Here is a 19,970-nt window from a genome sequence, read left to right on the forward strand (position 1 = left end):
TAACCAAAGAGTTACCGGATAAAATACTACCATTCATAGGTTTCTGGTTGTTTGGAAACCATGATCATCACTATGGACTGTAAAGACCACGTCATAGCACAACCTTGAGAGATCTCATTACTGTGCTAGTACATATCATTACTATGCTAATACATATCATTACTATGCTAATACATATCATTAATATGCTAATACATATCATTAATATGCTAGTACATATCATTACTATGCTAATACATATCATTAATATGCTAATACATATCATTACTATGCTAATACATATCATTCCTATGCTAATACATATCATTACTGTGCTAATACATATCATTAATATGCTAGTACATATCATTACTGTGCTATTAAATCTCATTCCTGTGCTAATACATATCATTACTATGCTAATACATATCATTACTATGCTAATACATATCATTAATATGCGAATACATATCATTAATATGCTAGTACATATCATTACTATGCTAATACATATCATTAATATGCTAATACATATCATTACTATGCTAATACATATCATTACTATGCTAATACATATCATTACTATGCTAATACATATCATTAATATGCTAGTACATATCATTAATATGCTAATACATATCATTACTATGCTAATACATATCATTCCTATGCTAATACATATCATTACTGTGCTAATACATATCATTACTATGCTAATACATATCATTAATATGCTAGTACATATCATTCCTGTGCTATTAAATCTAATTCCTGTGCTATTAAATCTCATTCCTGTGCTATTAAATCTCATTCCTGTGCTATTAAATCCCTACATAGTACACTACTACGGACCAGGGCCCATATTCCCTATATAGTACACTACTACGGACCAGGGCCCATATTCCCTACATAGTACACTACTACGGACCAGGGCCCATATTCCCTACATAGTACACTACTACTGGCTAGGGCCCATATTCCCTACATAGTACACTACTACGGACCAGGGCCCATATTCCCTACATAGTACACTACTACGGACCAGGGCCCATATTCCCTACATAGTACACTACTACGGACCAGGGCCCATATTCCCTACATAGTACACTACTACGGACCAGGGCCCATATTCCCTACATAGTACACTACTACTGACCAGGGCCCATATTCCCTACATAGTACACTACTACTGACCAGGGCCCATATTCCCTACATAGTACACTACTACTGGCTAGGGACAGGTCACTGTGTGTAGTCTACATGTATGTGTGTGTAGTCTGCATGTCTGTGTGTAGTCTGCATGTCTGTGTGTGTAGTCTGCGTGTCTGTGTGTAGTTTGCATGTCTGTGTGTAGTCTGCATGTATGTGTGTGTAGTCTGCATGTCTGTGTGTAGTCTGCATGTCTCTGTGTGTAGTCTGCATGTCTCGGTGTAGTCTGCATGTCTCTGTGTGTAGTCTGCATGTCTCTGTGTGTAGTCTGCATGTCTGTGTGTAGTCTGCATGTCTGTGTGTGTAGTCTGCATGTCTGTGTGTGTAGTCTGCATGTCTGTGTGTAGTCTGCATGTCTGTGTGTAGTCTGCATGTCTGTGTGTAGTCTACATGTATGTGTGTAGTCTACATGTATGTGTGTGTAGTCTACATGTCTGTGTGTAGTCTGCATGTCTGTGTGTGTAGTCTGCATGTCTATGTGTGTAGTCTACATGTCTGTGTGTAGTCTGCATGTCTGTGTGTGTAGTCTGCATGTCTGTGTGTAGTCTACATGTCTGTGTGTGTAGTCTGCATGTCTGTGTGTGTAGTCTACATGTCTGTGTGTGTAGTCTGCATGTCTGTGTGTAGTCTGCATGTCTGTGTGTAGTCTGCATGTCTGTGTGTGTAGTCTGCATGTCTGTGTGTAGTCTACATGTCTCTGTGTAGTCTGCATGTCTGTGTGGAGTCTACATGTATGTGTGTAGTCTACATGTCTGTGTGTGTAGTCTGCATGTCTGTGTGTAGTCTGCATGTCTGTGTGTGTAGTCTACATGTCTGTGTGTGTAGTCTGCATGTCTGTGTGTAGTCTGCATGTCTGTGTGTAGTCTGCATGTCTGTGTGTGTAGTCTGCATGTCTGTGTGTAGTCTGCATGTCTGTGTGTGTAGTCTGCATGTCTCTGTGTAGTCTGCATGTCTCTGTGTGTAGTCTGCATGTCTGTGTGTAGTCTACATGTCTCTGTGTAGTCTGCATGTCTGTGTGTAGTCTGCATGTCTGTGTGTAGTCTGCATGTCTGTGTGTGTAGTCTGCATGTCTGTGTGTAGTCTGCATGTCTGTGTGTAGTCTGCATGTCTGTGTGTGTAGTCTGCATGTCTGTGTGTAGTCTACATGTTTGTGTGTAGTCTGCATGTCTGTGTGTGTAGTCTGCATGTCTGTGTGTAGTCTGCCTGTCTGTGTGTGGTCTACCTGTCTGTGTGTCTGGTCTACATGTCTGTGTGTGTAGTCTGCATGTCTGTGTGTAGTCTACATGTCTGTGTGTGTAGTCTACATGTCTGTGTGTGTAGTTTGCATGTCTGTGTGTAGTCTGCATGTCTGTGTGTAGTCTGCATGTCTGTGTGTGTAGTCTGCATGTCTGTGTGTGTAGTCTGCATGTCTGTGTGTGTAGTCTGCATGTCTCTGTGTGTAGTCTGCATGTCTGTGTGTAGTCTGCATGTCTGTGTGTAGTCTGCATGTCTCTGTGTAGTCTGCATGTCTCTGTGTGTAGTCTGCATGTCTCTGTGTAGTCTGCATGTCTCTGTGTGTAGTCTGCATGTCTGTGTGTGTAGTCTGCATGTCTGTGTGTAGTCTGCATGTCTCTGTGTGTAGTCTGCATGTCTGTGTGTGTAGTCTGCATGTCTGTGTGTGTAGTCTACATGTCTGTGTGTGTGTAGTCTGCATGTCTGTGTGTGTAGTCTGCATGTCTGTGTGTGTAGTCTGCATGTCTGTGTGTAGTCTGCATGTCTGTGTGTGTAGTCTGCATGTCTGTGTGTAGTCTGCATGTCTATGTGTGTAGTCTGCATGTCTGTGTGTAGTCTGCATGTCTGTGTGTGTAGTCTGCATGTCTGTGTGTGTAGTCTGCATGTCTGTGTGTGTAGTCTGCATGTCTGTGTGTGTAGTCTGCATGTCTGTGTGTAGTCTGTGTGTAGTCTGCATGTCTGTGTGTGTAGTCTGCATGTCTGTGTGTAGTCTGCATGTCTGTGTGTGTAGTCTGCATGTCTGTGTGTAGTCTGCATGTCTGTGTGTGTAGTCTGCATGTCTGTGTGTAGTCTGTGTGTAGTCTGCATGTCTGTGTGTGTAGTCTGCATGTCTGTGTGTAGTCTGCATGTCTGTGTGTGTAGTCTGCATGTCTGTGTGTAGTCTGCATGTCTGTGTGTGTAGTCTGCATGTCTGTGTGTAGTCTGCATGTCTGTGTGTAGTCTGCATGTCTGTGTGTGGAGTCTGCATGTCTGTGTGTGTAGTCTGCATGTCTGTGTGTGTAGTCTGCATGTCTGTGTGTAGTCTGCATGTATGTGTGTAGTCTGCATGTCTGTGTGTAGTCTGCATGTATGTGTGTAGTCTGCATGTCTGTGTGTAGTCTGCATGTCTGTGTGTAGTCTGCATGTATGTGTGTAGTCTGCATGTATGTGTGTAGTCTGCATGTCTGTGTGTAGTCTGCATGTATGTGTGTAGTCTGCATGTATGTGTGTAGTCTGCATGTCTGTGTGTTGGGGGATGGTGGAGACCCAGTGTTGGTTGGTATTTCTGCAGCAGTAATGAATGTGATGGGTGTGATGAATGTGATGAGTGTGGTGAATGTGATGAATGTGATGAGGTCGTCACAGCTCTGGGATCAGCACAATCCCTCTCATAGCAACGCTCCCTCATCCAGCAGAACTGTTGCACATTGACTCTGTACCGTAACACCCTGTATATAGCCTCCACACTGACTCTGTACTGTAACACCCTGTATATTGACTCTGTACCGTAACACCCTGTATATAGCCTCCACATTGACTGTAAATTTTTTTACATTTTAGTCATTTAGCAGACGCTCTTATCCAGAGCGACTTACAGTAGAGTGCATACATTTTATTACATTTACATACTGAGACAAGGATATCCCTACCGGCCAAACCCTCCCTAACCCGGACGACGCTATGCCAATTGTGCGTCGCCCCACGGACCTCCCGGTTGCGGCCGGCTGCGACAGAGCCTGGGCGTGAACCCAGAGACTCTGGTGGCGCAGCTAGCACTGCGATGCAGTGCCCTAGACCACTGCGCCACCCGGGAGGTACTGGTACCCCCTGTATATAGCCTCCAGATTGTCTTTGTACCGGTACCCCTTGTATATAGCCTCCACATTGACTCTGTACCGTAACACCCTGTATATAGCCTCCACATTGACTCTGTACCGGTACCCCCCTGTATATAGCCTCCACATTGACTCTGTACCGGTACCCCCTGTATATAGCATCCACATTGACTCTGTACCGGTACCCCCTGTATATAGCCTCCACATTGACTCTGTACCAGTACCCCCTGTATATAACCTCCACATTGACTCTGTTCCGGTACCTTCTTTATATAGCCTCCACATTGACTCTGTACCGGTACCCCCTGTATATAGCCTCCACATTGACTCTGTACCGGTACCCCTGTATATAGCCTCCACATTGACTCTGTACCGTAACACCCTGTATATAGCCTCCACATTGACTCTGTACCGGTACCCCCTGTATATAGCCTCCACATTGACACTGTACCGGTACCCCCTGTATATAGCCTCCACATTGTCTCTGTACCGGTACCCCTTGTATATAGCCTCCACATTGACTCTGTACCGGTACCCCATGTATATAGCCTCAACATTGTCTCTGTACCGGTACACCTTGTATATAGCCTCCACATTGACTCTGTACTGGTACCCCCTGTATATAGCCTCCACATTGACTCTGTACCGGTACCCCATGTATATAGCCTCAACATTGTCTCTGTACCGGTACACCTTGTATATAGCCTCCACATTGACTCTGTACTGGTACCCCTTGTATATAGCCTCCACATTGACTCTGTACCGGTACCCCATGTATATAGCCTCAACATTGTCTCTGTACCGGTACACCTTGTATATAGCCTCCACATTGACTCTGTACTGGTACCCCCTGTATATAGCCTCCACATTGTCTTTGTACCGGTACCCCTTGTATATAGCCTCCACATTGACTCTGTACCGGTACCCCCTGTATATAGCCTCCACATTGACTCTGTCCCGTAACACCCTGTATATAGCCTCCACATTGACTCTGTACCGTAACACCCTGTATATAGCCTCCACATTGTCTCTGTACCTGTACCCCTTGTATATAGCCTCCACATTGACTCTGTACCGGTACCCCCTGTATATAGCCTCCACATTGTCTCTGTACCGGTACCCCCTGTATATAGTCTCCACATTGACTCTGTACCGGTACCCCCTGTATATAGCCTCCACATTGACTCTGTACCGGTACCCCCCTGTATATAGTCTCCACATTGACTCTGTACCGGTACCCCCTGTATATAGCCTCCACATTGACTCTGTACCGTAACACCCTGTATATAGCCTCCACATTGACTCTGTACCGTAACACCCTGTATATAGCCTCCACATTGTCTCTGTACCGGTACCCCTTGTATATAGCCTCCACATTGACTCTGTACCGTAACACCCTGTATATAGCCTCCATAATGACTCTGTACCGGTACCCCCTGTATATAGCCTCCACATTGACTCTGTACCGTAACACCCTGTATATAGCCTCCACATTGTCTCTGTACCTGTACCCCTTGTATATAGCCTCCACATTGACTCTGTACCGTAACACCCTGTATATAGCCTCCACATTGTCTCTGTACCGGTACCCCTTGTATATAGCCTCCACATTGACTCTGTACCGTAACACCCTGTATATAGCCTCCATAATGACTCTGTACCAGTACCCCCTGTATATAGCCTCCACATTGACTCTGTACCGTAACACCCTGTATATAGCCTCCACATTGACTCTGTACCGTAACACCCTGTATATAGCCTCCACATTGACTCTGTACCGTAACACCCTGTATAAAGCCCCGCTATTGTTATTTACTGCTGCTATTTAATTATTTGTTATTCTTATCTCTTACTTTTTTTGTTTGTTGGTATTTTCTTAAAACTGCTTTATTGTTTAAAGGCTTGTACGTCAGCATTTCAATGTAACACCTGTTGTATTCGGCGCATTTGACAAATACAATTTGATTTGATTTGATCCCACTATATTTGTCACTACTGCAAGATAGTGAAAAAGCAGCAGCGAAGGGAGAACCGTGCACAGTATGGATCATTCTGATTAACCTTCTATTACAGATTCATTCAAGACTTGGTAACTTTCATTCCAAATTAACAAAATAGTAAAAACATGATTTTCAAAAAAAACTTTAAATTGAATCTAGAGAAAAAGTATATTGTTCTGTAACATGTTCCATATTGATTGTATGAATCTGAAACTTGTTGATTGATTGAATTGCGTACGCATCTAATTATTTATGTTGTTAGATGTTTAAATGATCACTTTAACCATCTTTATTTAGGCAAAATAACAGGCGTTTTGGTGTCAAGTATCGATCAAACAGATAAATAGAGGACTCTAGGTGGATATAACTCATTTTAGTATAGACATTGCCATTGAGGTCTTCCACCATTTAAAAGTTGTCAACTGTGTGGGGATTCCTAAGGGTTGGGAGTGATCAACCAATGACCAGAGAGCCTTGTCTTCTTCAAATTGGGTTGCCTATGGTTTGTAAAACAAAAGTCGAAGGTAATATCCAGGAGCCAAGACCAACATTTATACCAGGACATTGGTCCCAAGATCCAGACCCAGTGAGTTGAGACCATGACAATTTAAAGACCACTAGATCCATGGGCCCTTTCTTCAACTGTAAGAAACTCAAGTGGAATAAACTAGAGCACAGTAGAGTACAGTAGAGTAGAGTAGAGTACAGTACAGTAGAGTAGAGTAGAGTAGAGTACAGTAGAGTACAGTACAGTACAGTACAGTAGAGTACAGTACAGTAGGGTACAGTACAGTAGAGTACAGTAGAGTAGAGTACAGTACAGTAGAGTACAGTACAGTAGAGTACAGTAGAGTAGAGTAGAGTACAGTAGAGTACAGTACAGTACAGTAGAGTAGAGTACAGTAGAGTACAGTACAGTACAGTAGAGTAGAGTACAGTAGAGTACAGTACAGTAGAGTACAGTACAGCACAGTAGAGTACAGTAGAGTACAGTAGAGTAGAGTACAGTACAGTAGAGTACATTACAGTAGAGTACAGTACAGTAGAGTACAGTATAGTACAGTATAGTACAGTACAGTAGAGTACAGTATAGTACAGTAGAGTACAGTAGAGTAGAGTAGAGTACAGTAGAGTACAGTAGAGGACAGTAGAGTACAGTACAGTAGAGTACAGTAGAGTACAGTACATTACAGTAGAGTAGAGTACAGTAGAGTAGAGTAGAGTACAGTAGAGTGCAGTAGAGTAGAGTACAGTAGAGTACAGTAGAGTAGAGTGCAGTACAGTAGAGTACAGGAGAGTAGAGTACAGTACAGTACAGTAGAGTAGAGTGCAGTACAGTAGAGTAGAGTACAGTAGAGTAGAGTACAGTAGAGTAGAGTACAGTAGAGTACAGTAGAGTAGAGGACAGTAGAGTACAGTAGAGTACAGTAGAGGACAGTAGAGTACAGTACAGTAGAGTACAGTAGAGTACAGTACAGTACATTACAGTAGAGTAGAGTACAGTAGAGTACAGTAGAGTAGAGTACAGTAGAGTAGAGTACAGTAGAGTAGAGTACAGTAGAGTACAGTAGAGTAGAGTACAGTACAGTAGAGTACAGTACAGTAGAGTGCAGTACAGTAGAGTGCAGTACAGTAGAGTACAGTAGAGTACAGTAGAGTAGAGTACAGTAGAGTAGAGTAGAGTAGAGTAGAGTAGAGTGCAGTACAGTAGAGTAGAGTAGAGTAGAGTAGAGTACAGTACAGTAGAGTAGAGTACAGTAGAGTAGAGTAGAGTAGAGTAGAGTAGAGTACAGTACAGTAGAGTAGAGTAGAGTAGAGTACAGTACAGTAGAGTAGAGTAGAGTAGAGTAGAGTACAGTAGAGTAGAGTAGAGTAGAGTACAGTACAGTAGAGTACAGTAGAGTAGAGTAGAGTACAGTAGAGTAGAGTACAGTAGAGTAGAGTACAGTACAGTAGAGTGCAGTACAGTAGAGTACAGTAGAGTACAGTAGAGTAGAGTACAGTAGAGTAGAGTAGAGTGCAGTACAGTAGAGTAGAGTAGAGTAGAGTAGAGTAGAGTAGAGTGCAGTACAGTAGAGTACAGTACAGTAGAGTAGAGTACAGTAGAGTACAGTACAGTAGAGTAGAGTACAGTAGAGTAGAGTAGAGTACAGTAGAGTACAGTAGAGTACAGTACAGTAGAGTAGAGTACAGTAGAGTAGAGTGCAGTAGAGTAGAGTGCAGTACAGTAGAGTACAGTAGAGTAGAGTAGAGTACAGTAGAGTAGAGTACAGTAGAGTAGAGTACAGTACAGTAGAGTGCAGTACAGTAGAGTACAGTAGAGTACAGTAGAGTGCAGTAGAGTAGAGTACAGTAGAGTAGAGTAGAGTACAGTAGAGTAGAGTACAGTAGAGTACAGTACAGTAGAGTGCAGTACAGTATAGTAGAGTACAGTAGAGTAGAGTACAGTAGAGTGCAGTACAGTAGAGTACAGTAGAGTAGAGTAGAGTACAGTAGAGTACAGTAGAGTAGAGTACAGTACAGTAGAGTGCAGTACAGTATAGTAGAGTACAGTAGAGTAGAGTACAGTAGAGTACAGTAGAGTAGAGTACAGTAGAGTGCAGTACAGTAGAGTACAGTAGAGTAGAGTACAGTAGAGTACAGTAGAGTAGAGTACAGTAGAGTGCAGTACAGTAGAGTACAGTAGAGTAGAGTACAGTAGAGTACAGTAGAGTAGAGTACAGTAGAGTGCAGTACAGTATAGTAGAGTACAGTAGAGTAGAGTAGAGTGCAGTACAGTAGAGTAGAGTACAGTACAGTAGAGTAGAGTACAGTACAGTAGAGTAGAGTACAGTAGAGTAGAGTAGAGTACAGTAGAGTACAGTAGAGTACAGTACAGTAGAGTAGAGTACAGTAGAGTAGAGTGCAGTAGAGTAGAGTGCAGTACAGTAGAGTACAGTAGAGTAGAGTAGAGTACAGTAGAGTAGAGTACAGTAGAGTAGAGTACAGTACAGTAGAGTGCAGTACAGTAGAGTAGAGTACAGTAGAGTACAGTAGAGTGCAGTAGAGTAGAGTACAGTAGAGTAGAGTACAGTAGAGTAGAGTACAGTAGAGTACAGTACAGTAGAGTGCAGTACAGTATAGTAGAGTACAGTAGAGTAGAGTACAGTAGAGTGCAGTACAGTAGAGTACAGTAGAGTAGAGTACAGTAGAGTACAGTAGAGTAGAGTACAGTAGAGTAGAGTACAGTACAGTAGAGTGCAGTACAGTATAGTAGAGTACAGTAGAGTAGAGTACAGTAGAGTACAGTAGAGTAGAGTACAGTAGAGTAGAGTACAGTACAGTAGAGTGCAGTACAGTATAGTAGAGTACAGTAGAGTAGAGTGCAGTAGAGTACAGTAGAGTAGAGTACAGTAGAGTGCAGTACAGTAGAGTGCAGTACAGTAGAGTAGAGTACAGTAGAGTGCAGTACAGTAGAGTAGAGTGCAGTAGAGTAGAGTACAGTAGAGTACAGTAGAGTAGAGTACAGTAGAGTAGAGTACAGTAGAGTACAGTAGAGTAGAGTACAGTAGAGTAGAGTACAGTACAGTAGAGTGCAGTACAGTATAGTAGAGTACAGTAGAGTAGAGTGCAGTAGAGTACAGTAGAGTAGAGTACAGTAGAGTGCAGTACAGTAGAGTGCAGTACAGTAGAGTAGAGTACAGTAGAGTGCAGTACAGTAGAGTAGAGTGCAGTAGAGTAGAGTACAGTAGAGTACAGTAGAGTAGAGTACAGTAGAGTAGAGTACAGTAGAGTACAGTAGAGTAGAGTACAGTAGAGTAGAGTACAGTACAGTAGAGTGCAGTACAGTATAGTAGAGTACAGTAGAGTAGAGTGCAGTAGAGTACAGTAGAGTAGAGTACAGTAGAGTAGAGTGCAGTAGAGTAGAGTAGAGTACAGTAGAGTGCAGTACAGTATAGTAGAGTACAGTAGAGTAGAGTACAGTAGAGTACAGTCCAGTAGAGTACAGTAGAGTAGAGTACAGTAGAGTAGAGTATAGTACAGTATAGTACAGTACAGTAGAGTACAGTAGAGTACAGTAGAGTAGAGTATAGTACAGTAGAGTACAGTACAGTAGAGTATAATATAGTATAGTACAGTAGAGTACAGTACAGTAGAGTAGAGTATAGTAGAGTACAGTACAGTCCAGTAGAGTACAGTACAGTATATTATAGACGTCTATGTTTTGGGCATTTGCCTTCTATTTAGAAGTCAATGTTTGGTCTCTTAGAGGGTTGGAGCCCCTTACTAACTACGCATCTCAATACTCTAAACCCTGAACTATGCACTTGTCCACTACCCACATGGTGGTCCTCTGTAGCTCAGTTGTTAGAGCATGGCACATGCAATGTTAAAATGGAAATAGCCTCAATGGAGCTGCCATAACGATGCCATAATGGCACAGATACAAAGATGAGACCTCTATATATCTCTATGGTTTCAGTTGTGACCGTTTCGGTTTGGACAATTTTCTTTTACTTATTTTGGACTTTAAAGAATCCCCATAGCTAGCATATGGCTGGCTATCTTTTGAATGGGGACAGATGTACACCCCAGCAAAAATATATTTTAGTTCCTTAACCGTAAATTTTGTCCACAATATTTGCAAACAGGCTACTCACCGTGTGGCCATGATGGAGAGAGGTGCTATCCCATCACCTGGTGATATTAGTAGGGGTGTGGCTTAAGACACATTCTACAGTCACATCACCTGGTGATATTAGTAGGGGTGTGGCTTAAGACACATTCTACAGTCTCATCACCTGGTGATATTAGTAGGGGTGTGGCTTAAGACACATTCTACAGTCCCATCACCTGGTGATATTAGTAGGGATGTGGCTTAAGACACATTCTACAGTCACATCACCTGGTGATATTAGTAGGGATGTGGCTTAAGACACATTCTACAGTCCCATCACCTGGTGATATTAGTAGGGGTGTGGCTTAAGACACATTCTACAGTCTCATCACCTGGTGATATTAGTAGGGGTGTGGCTTAAGACACATTCTACAGTCCCATCACCTGGTGATATTAGTAGGGGTGTGGCTTAAGACACATTCTACAGTCCCATCACCTGGTGATATTAGTAGGGGTGTGGCTTAAGACACATTCTACAGTCTCATCACCTGGTGATATTAGTAGGGGTGTGGCTTAAGACACATTCTACAGTCTCATCACCTGGTGATATTAGTAGGGGTGTGGCTTAAGACACATTCTACAGTCTCATCACCTGGTGATATTAGTAGGGGTGTGGCTTAAGACACATTCTACAGTCACATCACCTGGTGATATTAGTAGGGGTGTGGCTTAAGACACATTCTACAGTCCCATCACCTGGTGATATTAGTAGGGGTGTGGCTTAAGACACATTCTACAGTCCCATCACCTGGTGATATTAGTAGGGGTGTGGCTTAAGACACATTCTACAGTCTCATCACCTGGTGATATTAGTAGGGGTGTGGCTTAAGACACATTCTACAGTCTCATCACCTGGTGATATTAGTAGGGGTGTGGCTTAAGACACATTCTACAGTCTCATCACCTGGTGATATTAGTAGGGGTGTGGCTTAAGACACATTCTACAGTCTCATCACCTGGTGATATTAGTAGGGGTGTGGCTTAAGACACATTCTACAGTCTCATCACCTGGTGATATTAGTAGGGGTGTGGCTTAAGACACATTCTACAGTCTCATCACCTGGTGATATTAGTAGGGGTGTGGCTTAAGACACATTCTACAGTCTTATCACCTGGTGATATTAGTAGGGGTGTGGCTTAAGACACATTCTACAGTCTCATCACCTGGTGATATTAGTAGGGGTGTGGCTTAAGACACATTCTACAGTCTCATCACCTGGTGATATTAGTAGGGGTGTGGCTTAAGACACATTCTACAGTCTCATCACCTGGTGATATTAGTAGGGGTGTGGCTTAAGACACATTCTACAGTCTCATCACCTGGTGATATTAGTAGGGGTGTGGCTTAAGACACATTCTACAGTCTCATCACCTGGTGATATTAGTAGGGGTGTGGCTTAAGACACATTCTACAGTCACATCACCTGGTGATATTAGTAGGGGTGTGGCTTAAGACACATTCTACAGTCTCATCACCTGGTGATATCTGGAGGGGTGTGGCTTAAGACACATTCTACAGTCTCATCACCTGGTGATATTAGTAGGGGTGTGGCTTAAGCCACATTCTACAGTCACATCACCTGGTGATATTAGTAGGGGTGTGGCTTAAGACACATTCTACAGTCTCATCACCTGGTGATATTAGTAGGGGTGTGGCTTAAGACACATTCTACAGTCCCATCACCTGGTGATATTAGTAGGGGTCTGGCTTAAGACACATTCTACAGTCACATCACCTGGTGATATTAGTAGGGGTCTGGCTTAAGACACATTCTACAGTCACATCACCTGGTGATATTAGTAGGGGTGTGGCTTAAGACACATTCTACAGTCCGATCACCTGGTGATATTAATAGGGGTGTGGCTTAAGACACATTCTACAGTCTCATCACCTGGTGATATTAGTAGGGGTGTGGCTTAAGGCACATTCTACAGTCTCATCACCTGGTGATATTAGTAGGGGTGTGGCTTAAGACACATTCTACAGTCTCATCACCTGGTGATATTAGGAGGGGTGTGGCTTAAGACACATTCTACAGTCTCATCACCTGGTGATATTAGTAGGGGTGTGGCTTAAGACACATTCTACAGTCTCATCACCTGGTGATATTAGTAGGGGTGTGGCTTAAGACACATTCTACAGTCTCATCACCTGGTGATATTAGGAGGGGTGTGGCTTAAGACACATTCTACAGTCTCATCACCTGGTGATATTAGTAGGGGTGTGGCTTAAGACACATTCTACAGTCTCATCACCTGGTGATATTAGTAGGGGTGTGGCTTAAGACACATTCTACAGTCCCATCACCTGGTGATATTAGTAGGGGTGTGGCTTAAGACACATTCTACAGTCCCATCACCTGGTGATATTAGTAGGGGTCTGGCTTAAGACACATTCATTGTATTGTGTTTCGGTAGAGGCATCAAATGGTGGGACAGCATTCTTTTGAGAAATATGTTTAAAATAAACAAAACTACTAATCTGATAAGAATATTGTAACGTAAATAGAACAACTCAATATTTTCTATTGAAATAATAGTGTTAAAAAATTAGGAATTAAAAAACTAGCAACTGCAAGTACATTTGTAAATCATGATCCATCTTGAGTTGGGCTCTGGGATGGTGCAATTGTTGAGAGGGTGAGCTTATGGTTGTGTGGGGGTAAGGGCTGAATGTGTGTGGGTGTATGTGTGTATCCCACAACTGTTGCGAAGGAAGAAGTAAAAGATGTTAGGGACTATAGAGGATGATTCACAGCAATATGTAATAAAAATAGAGGTGAGGGCGATGGAAATGCATTTGGCAATGGATCTGCTTCGGTTCGGTGGATGGCGCTGTGTGCACTTTTCGAAGGATGGATCCCAGTCGGTCCGGGGCTGTGCGATGCGGGGGGTCGGAGGTGGTCTGCCGGTCATTGGGATGACAACCCAACTCGAGATGGGGGCTTTTGGCGGGTGGAATAGTGGGGACCAATTGGAGGTTTGCTTAGTGGAGATGCAAATGTCATGGTACAACTATATAGACACTCAATCATTATGTTACTTTTTAATAGGACGTTTACAAACATATATTTTGATAAAAATAATTGAAAGGTGTGTCTCATTATGGTAAGTGGTGAAATAAGTATAGCCAGTTACAATTGTAATGGCTTAGCAGATAATAAGAAAAGACGATCAGTATTTACCTGGCTAAAAGAGAAGGATTATAATATCTACTGTTTACAGGAAACCCATTCGACAGTTTTAGATGAAGTTTTGTGGAAAAAGAACTGGGGGGGGCGAAATATATTTCTCCCATGGGCAAAGAAATTCAAAAGGGGTGATGGTTTTAATTAATAATAACTTTGATCCAAATGTGCAACTTGTCCAAACAGATCCTCAAGGTAGATGGATTATTTTAAATATGTTATTGGACAATAAACATATATGGCTTATTAACCTATACGGTCCGAATAATGATGATCCAAGCTTCTTTGACAATATATATAAGAATGTATCAACTCTACAAGCAACACTAGACTCTATTATTATAGTGGGAGATTTTAATACGGTCTTAAATACCTCTATGGACCGGAAAGGAAATCACACTACAAACTATCACCCTCAGGCACTTAAGGAAATCAGGAATGTCATGGATATATTGGAATTAGTGGATATATGGAGACTTAAATACCCTGACCTAGTGAGATATACATGGCGGAGGCTTAATCAAGCTAGTCGCCTTGACTACTTTCTTATATCATTCTCTCTGGCACCAAAAGTTAAAAAGTGTTTGATAGGGGACAGAATGCGGTCGGACCATCACATAATTGGCATATATATTACTCTTACAGAATTTCCACGTGGGCGAGGATATTGGAAATTTAATCAAAGCCTACTAGATGATAAATTGTTTAGAACTAGGACAGAAGAATTTATAACTGACTTTTTTAGACATAACATAGGTACAGCAGATCCCCATATTGTATGGGACACTTTTAAGTGTGGCTTTAGAGGCCATGCAATTCAGTACTCATCTATAAAACAAAAGCAATTTAGATCAAAAGAGTCCATATTAACAAAGGAAATTGAAGGACTAACAGTACAGTTAGATAACAATAAAAACGGTACCATAGAGGCACAGAATAAGTTAGAGGAAAAACAAAAAGAAATGGAGGAACTTATTCAAGAAAGATCCAGTGTAATATATTACAAAAATAAAGCGAACTGGATGGAATATGGGGAAAAATGCACCAAATTCTTTTTCAATCTTCAATATAGAAATGCTACCAAAAAAAACGTATTAAAACTTGTTACAAATGATGGAGTCACGCATGATTCACCAAATGATATTTTGAAAGAGGAAGTAAAGTACTTTAAGAATATATTTTCGTTTCAGGCTCCTCCATCTCCACTAACTGAAACTAATTGTATGGATTTTTTCCCTAATAATAATGTAAAATTAACATCTGTACAGAAAGACTCATGTGAAGGCCTAATTACAGAGGAGGAACTACTTGATGCAATTGGGGCCTTTAAGGATGGGAAAACTCCAGGACTGGATGGCATACCAGTGGAAGTATACAATTTTTTTTTTTGATATACTCAAAGGACCATTATTAGCTTGTTTTAACCACTCCTATATAAATGATAGATTATCAGACACGCAACAAGAAGGTGTGATATCATTATTACTGAAACAGGACCCAAGTGGTATATATAAAGATCCAGTCCATTTAAAAAATTGGAGACCTCTTACACTTCAGTGTTGTGATGCAAAAATCCTAGCAAAATGCTTGGCGCATAGAATAAAAAAAGTTTTGTCAGATATTATTCATCCTAATCAGACAGGTTTTTTACATGGACGATACATTGGAGATAATATAAGGCAAGTACTGGAAACAATAGAACACTATGAAATATCGGGGACACCAGGCCTGGTTTTCATAGCTGATTTTGAAAAGGCTTTTGATAAAGTACGACTGGAGTTTATATATAAATGCCTAGAATATTTCAATTTTGGGGAATCTCTTATAAAATGGGTAAAAATTATGTATAGTAACCCTAGGTGTAAAATAGTAAATAATGGCTACATCTCAGAAAGTTTTAAACTATCTAGAGGAGTAAAACAAGGTTGTCCACTATCGGCATATCTATTTATTATTGCCATCGAAATGTTAGCTGTTAAAATTAGATCAAACATTAATATTAAGGGATTAGAAATCCAGGGCCTAAAAACTAAGGTGTCATTGTACGCTGATGATTCATGTTTTCTTTTAAAACCACAACTAGAATCTCTCCACGGCCTCTTAGAGGATCTAGATACATTTGCTATCCTCTCTGGATTAAAACCAAATTATGATAAATGTACCATATTACGTATTGGATCACTAAAAAATACACATTTTACATTGCCATGTAGTTTACCAATTAAATGGTCTGACGGTGATGTGGACATACTCGGTATACAAATCCCAAAAGAAAGAAATGATCTCACTCCAATAAATTTTTATAGAAAGTTAGCAAAAATAGATAAGATCTTGCTACCATGGAAAGGAAAATACCTGTCTATTTGTGGGAAAATCACCCTGATTAACTCTTTAATCATATCACAGTTTACCTATTTGCTTATGGTTTTGCCTACACCTAGTGACCTGCTTTTTAAATTATATGAACAAAAAATATTCAATTTTATTTGGAACGGCAAGCCAGATAAAATTAAAAGGGCCTATTTATATAACGAATATGAATTCGGAGGGCAGAAATTATTAAATATTAAAGCATTAGACCTCTCACTAAAGGCATCAGTCATACAAAAGTTATACTTAAATCCAAACTGGTTCTCTAGTAGATTGGTACGAATGTCTCATCCTATGTTCAAGAAGGGCATTTTTCCCTTTATTCAGATTACACCTGCTCACTTTCGGTTGCTTGAAAAGGAAATAATCTCCAAAATATCTTTATTTTTTAAGCAAGCCTTAGAAAGTTGGTTGCAATTTCAGTTTAATCCACCTGAAAGGACGGAACAAATAGTACAACAAATCTTGTGGTTAAATTCAAATATAGTAATTGATAAAAAAACTGTATTTATCGAAGAAATGTTTAAAAAAGGTATAATTTTTGTGAATGATATCATAAATAGGACTGGTGGAGTAATGTCACACATGCAGCTAACACAGACATATGGAAATGTCTGCTCTACCCAAAATTACAACCAATTAATTGCAGCATTACCACAAAAATGGAAGAGGCAGGTGGAAGGGGATAAAAGTAAGGAACTTGTATGTCGGCCTTATATTAAAGAACATAAATGGTTAAAAAAAAGTGTGATAAATAAAAACATATACCAATTTCATTTAAGGACCAAAAAACTTACAGCTGTGCCATATAAATTGCAAAATAGTTGGGAAGAGATTTTCGATGTACCCATTCCATGGCACATGGTGTATGAATTGATACGCAAAACAACGCCGGATTCAAAACTTCGAATTTTTCAATTTAAATTATTGTACAAAATTCTTGCAACTAATAGAATGTTATATATATGGGGGATACAATCTTCCCAGCTCTGTAGATTCTGCTGTGAGGAGGCAGAGTCATTAGACCATTTATTTTGGTATTGTCCGCATGTAGCTCGTTTTTGGTCACAGGTCCAGGAATGGTTGAAGAATTGCAACATTTGCGTAGAACTAACGCTACAGATAGCAATACTGGGGGATTTGAAAAGCCATAGTCAATCAATCAATAATATAATAATTATTTTAGCAAAAATGTTTATTTTTAATTTACAATCCGTGGAAGCTATGAGAATAGGAAGATTCAAATCTTTTGTGAAGCATCACAGCACAGTTGAAAAATATATGGCAAATAAAAATCCGAAATGGATGATGTTGGAAGATAGATGGGAAAGGTTGAGTGGAGCTGAAGGGTGGGACTAATAACAAGATAAACAATGTAGGGCATACGGGATCTGTGAAATGTGTATAGGTGCGGAGCTATTGTGAAATAGCACAGTTACAAGTGGAAATCAAACTGGATGGACAACAGAAATAGAGGAAGGACTAAGAACAAACAAGAGAGAACTATTATAAAGTAGACTGTGTCTGTAAAATGTGTATAAGATGTATAAATTGAAGGTAAAAACAGAAATGTTTATCAGTTTACTCCAATTGGGGGATCGGTGGTAGGGTTTGCGGGGAATAATAATAAAGGTATACTCTTTAAAAAAGTATGTATGTCTATGTAGGTATGTGTATGTATATATGTGTATATGTATGCATACGTGAATGGATATATATATTTACCCAAAAAAATATGGGGGATTGGAAATGATGCAGACAATTACATTGGAAGCAACATTCTTTCCGCAATATTAAGCTGATCCACCCCCCCAAAAAAAAAAAAAAAAAAAAAAAAAAAAAAATTAGGAATTGCTTTATTTCAAACATGAAGTTTAGGATTGAGGGTTTGGGACAGACAACTCTCAGTATAAATAACATGAAGTTTAGGAGTGAGGGTTTGGGACAGACACCTCTCAGTATAAATAACATGAAGTTAGGAGTCAGGGTTTGGGACAGACACCTCTCAGTATAAATAACATGTAGTTTAGTAGTCAGGGTTTGGGACAGACACCTCTCAGTATAAATAACATGAAGTTAGGAGTCAGGGTTTGGGACAGACACCTCTCAATGGAAATAGCTGTATAAACAATGACTTGGTACTATATTAATTTAACAATATGTTGTTCTTATTGCCTTGGATTGAATTAGAACACACTAAAAAAATTGCTTTATAAATATATTTTATTTATTGATTACTTAATTGATTGCTTTATTACTTGATTGATTGACTAACCTGGAGTTGTATGTGTGATGCCAGGGAGGGTCTATGGTGCCCTGGGATATCTGCACCATGCTGGGGTCTGGCTGGCCCTCGCCTAGTTTGGTGGAGTGCCACGAGTGAGGTCTGGGGACGGGCTCGCTGCGTCTGTAGAACAGAACAGAAAGTGAGGTCTGGGGACGGGCTCGCTGCGTCTGTAGAACAGAACAGAAAGTGAGGTCTGGGGACGGGCTCGCTGCGTCTGTAGAACAGAACAGAAAGTGAGGTGTGGAGACGGGCTCGCTGCGTCTGTAGAACAGAACAGAAAGTGAGGTGTGGAGACGGGCTCGTTGTGTCTGTAGAACAGAACAGAAAGTGAGGAGGGAGACAGCTCAGATAGAGGGGGAGGACTATGCATGCTAAGTCACACACATGAACTCAGTCACACACGCGAACACTGGCATGCACACACACACACATAGCATAACAACAAAAACAGAACAATATGACACAGACCGACAATAAGGAAAGCAGTACACACTCTCCTGATTTCCATAACAACAAACAACAAAGATGTACCAGTAATCATACCAATGTCTTTTAGGCTGCTGGGAGATCCTAGTTCAAACCCCTACAAGAAATTGAGAAGAGCGTGGGGCCTAGGATCGAGCCTTGGGGTACTCCCTTGGTGACAGGCAGTGGCTGAGACAGCAGATGTTCTGACTTTATACACTGCACTCTTTGAGAGGGGTAGTTAGCAAACCGGGCCAAAGACCCCTCAGAGACACCAATACTCCTTAGCAGGCCCACAATAATAGAATGGTCTATCGTATCAAAAGCTTTGGCCAAGTCAATAAAAATAGCAGCACATTGCTTAGAATCAAGAGTAATGGTGACATAATTTAGGACGTTTAAGGTTGCAGTGACACATCCATAACCTGAGCGGAAACCAGACTGCATACCAGAGAGAATACTATAGACATCAAGAAAGCCAGTCAGTTGATTATTGACAAGTTTTTCCAACATTTTTGATAAACAGGGCAAAACAGAAATAGGCCTATAACAGTTAGGATCAGCTTGATCTCCGCCATTAAATAAAGGACGCACAGTGGCTGCCTTCTAAAGGAGCTCCTTAAACTTGACCTTAAAAAAACATCTGGGTCAGATGGTTTAGACCACATATGTCAGAGTCAAGGCCCGCGGGCCACATCCGGCCCGCGAGAAGGTTTTTTACGGCCCCTG

At 41.0% G+C, this 19,970-nt stretch overlaps 1 protein-coding gene across 1 annotated transcript in view; it reads right to left on the bottom strand.

The window, feature by feature from the left end:
- The window catches only part of LOC120026148 (protein Shroom3-like), a 53,701-nt gene extending 34,384 nt beyond the window's left edge, over positions 1-19,317 (bottom strand). Inside the window, exons 1-2 of the mRNA XM_038970968.1 lie at positions 19,308-19,317; positions 18,765-18,990 (exon numbers count right to left, since the gene is read on the bottom strand). Coding sequence (XP_038826896.1) covers positions 18,765-18,990; positions 19,308-19,317 — 236 coding nt within the window. The remainder of the gene's footprint in view (positions 1-18,764; positions 18,991-19,307) is intronic.
- Between the last annotated feature and the right edge of the window lie 653 nt (positions 19,318-19,970).

This window comes from Salvelinus namaycush, chromosome 31 (genome assembly GCF_016432855.1).
Source record: "Salvelinus namaycush isolate Seneca chromosome 31, SaNama_1.0, whole genome shotgun sequence".
Lineage (NCBI taxonomy): Eukaryota > Metazoa > Chordata > Actinopteri > Salmoniformes > Salmonidae > Salvelinus > Salvelinus namaycush.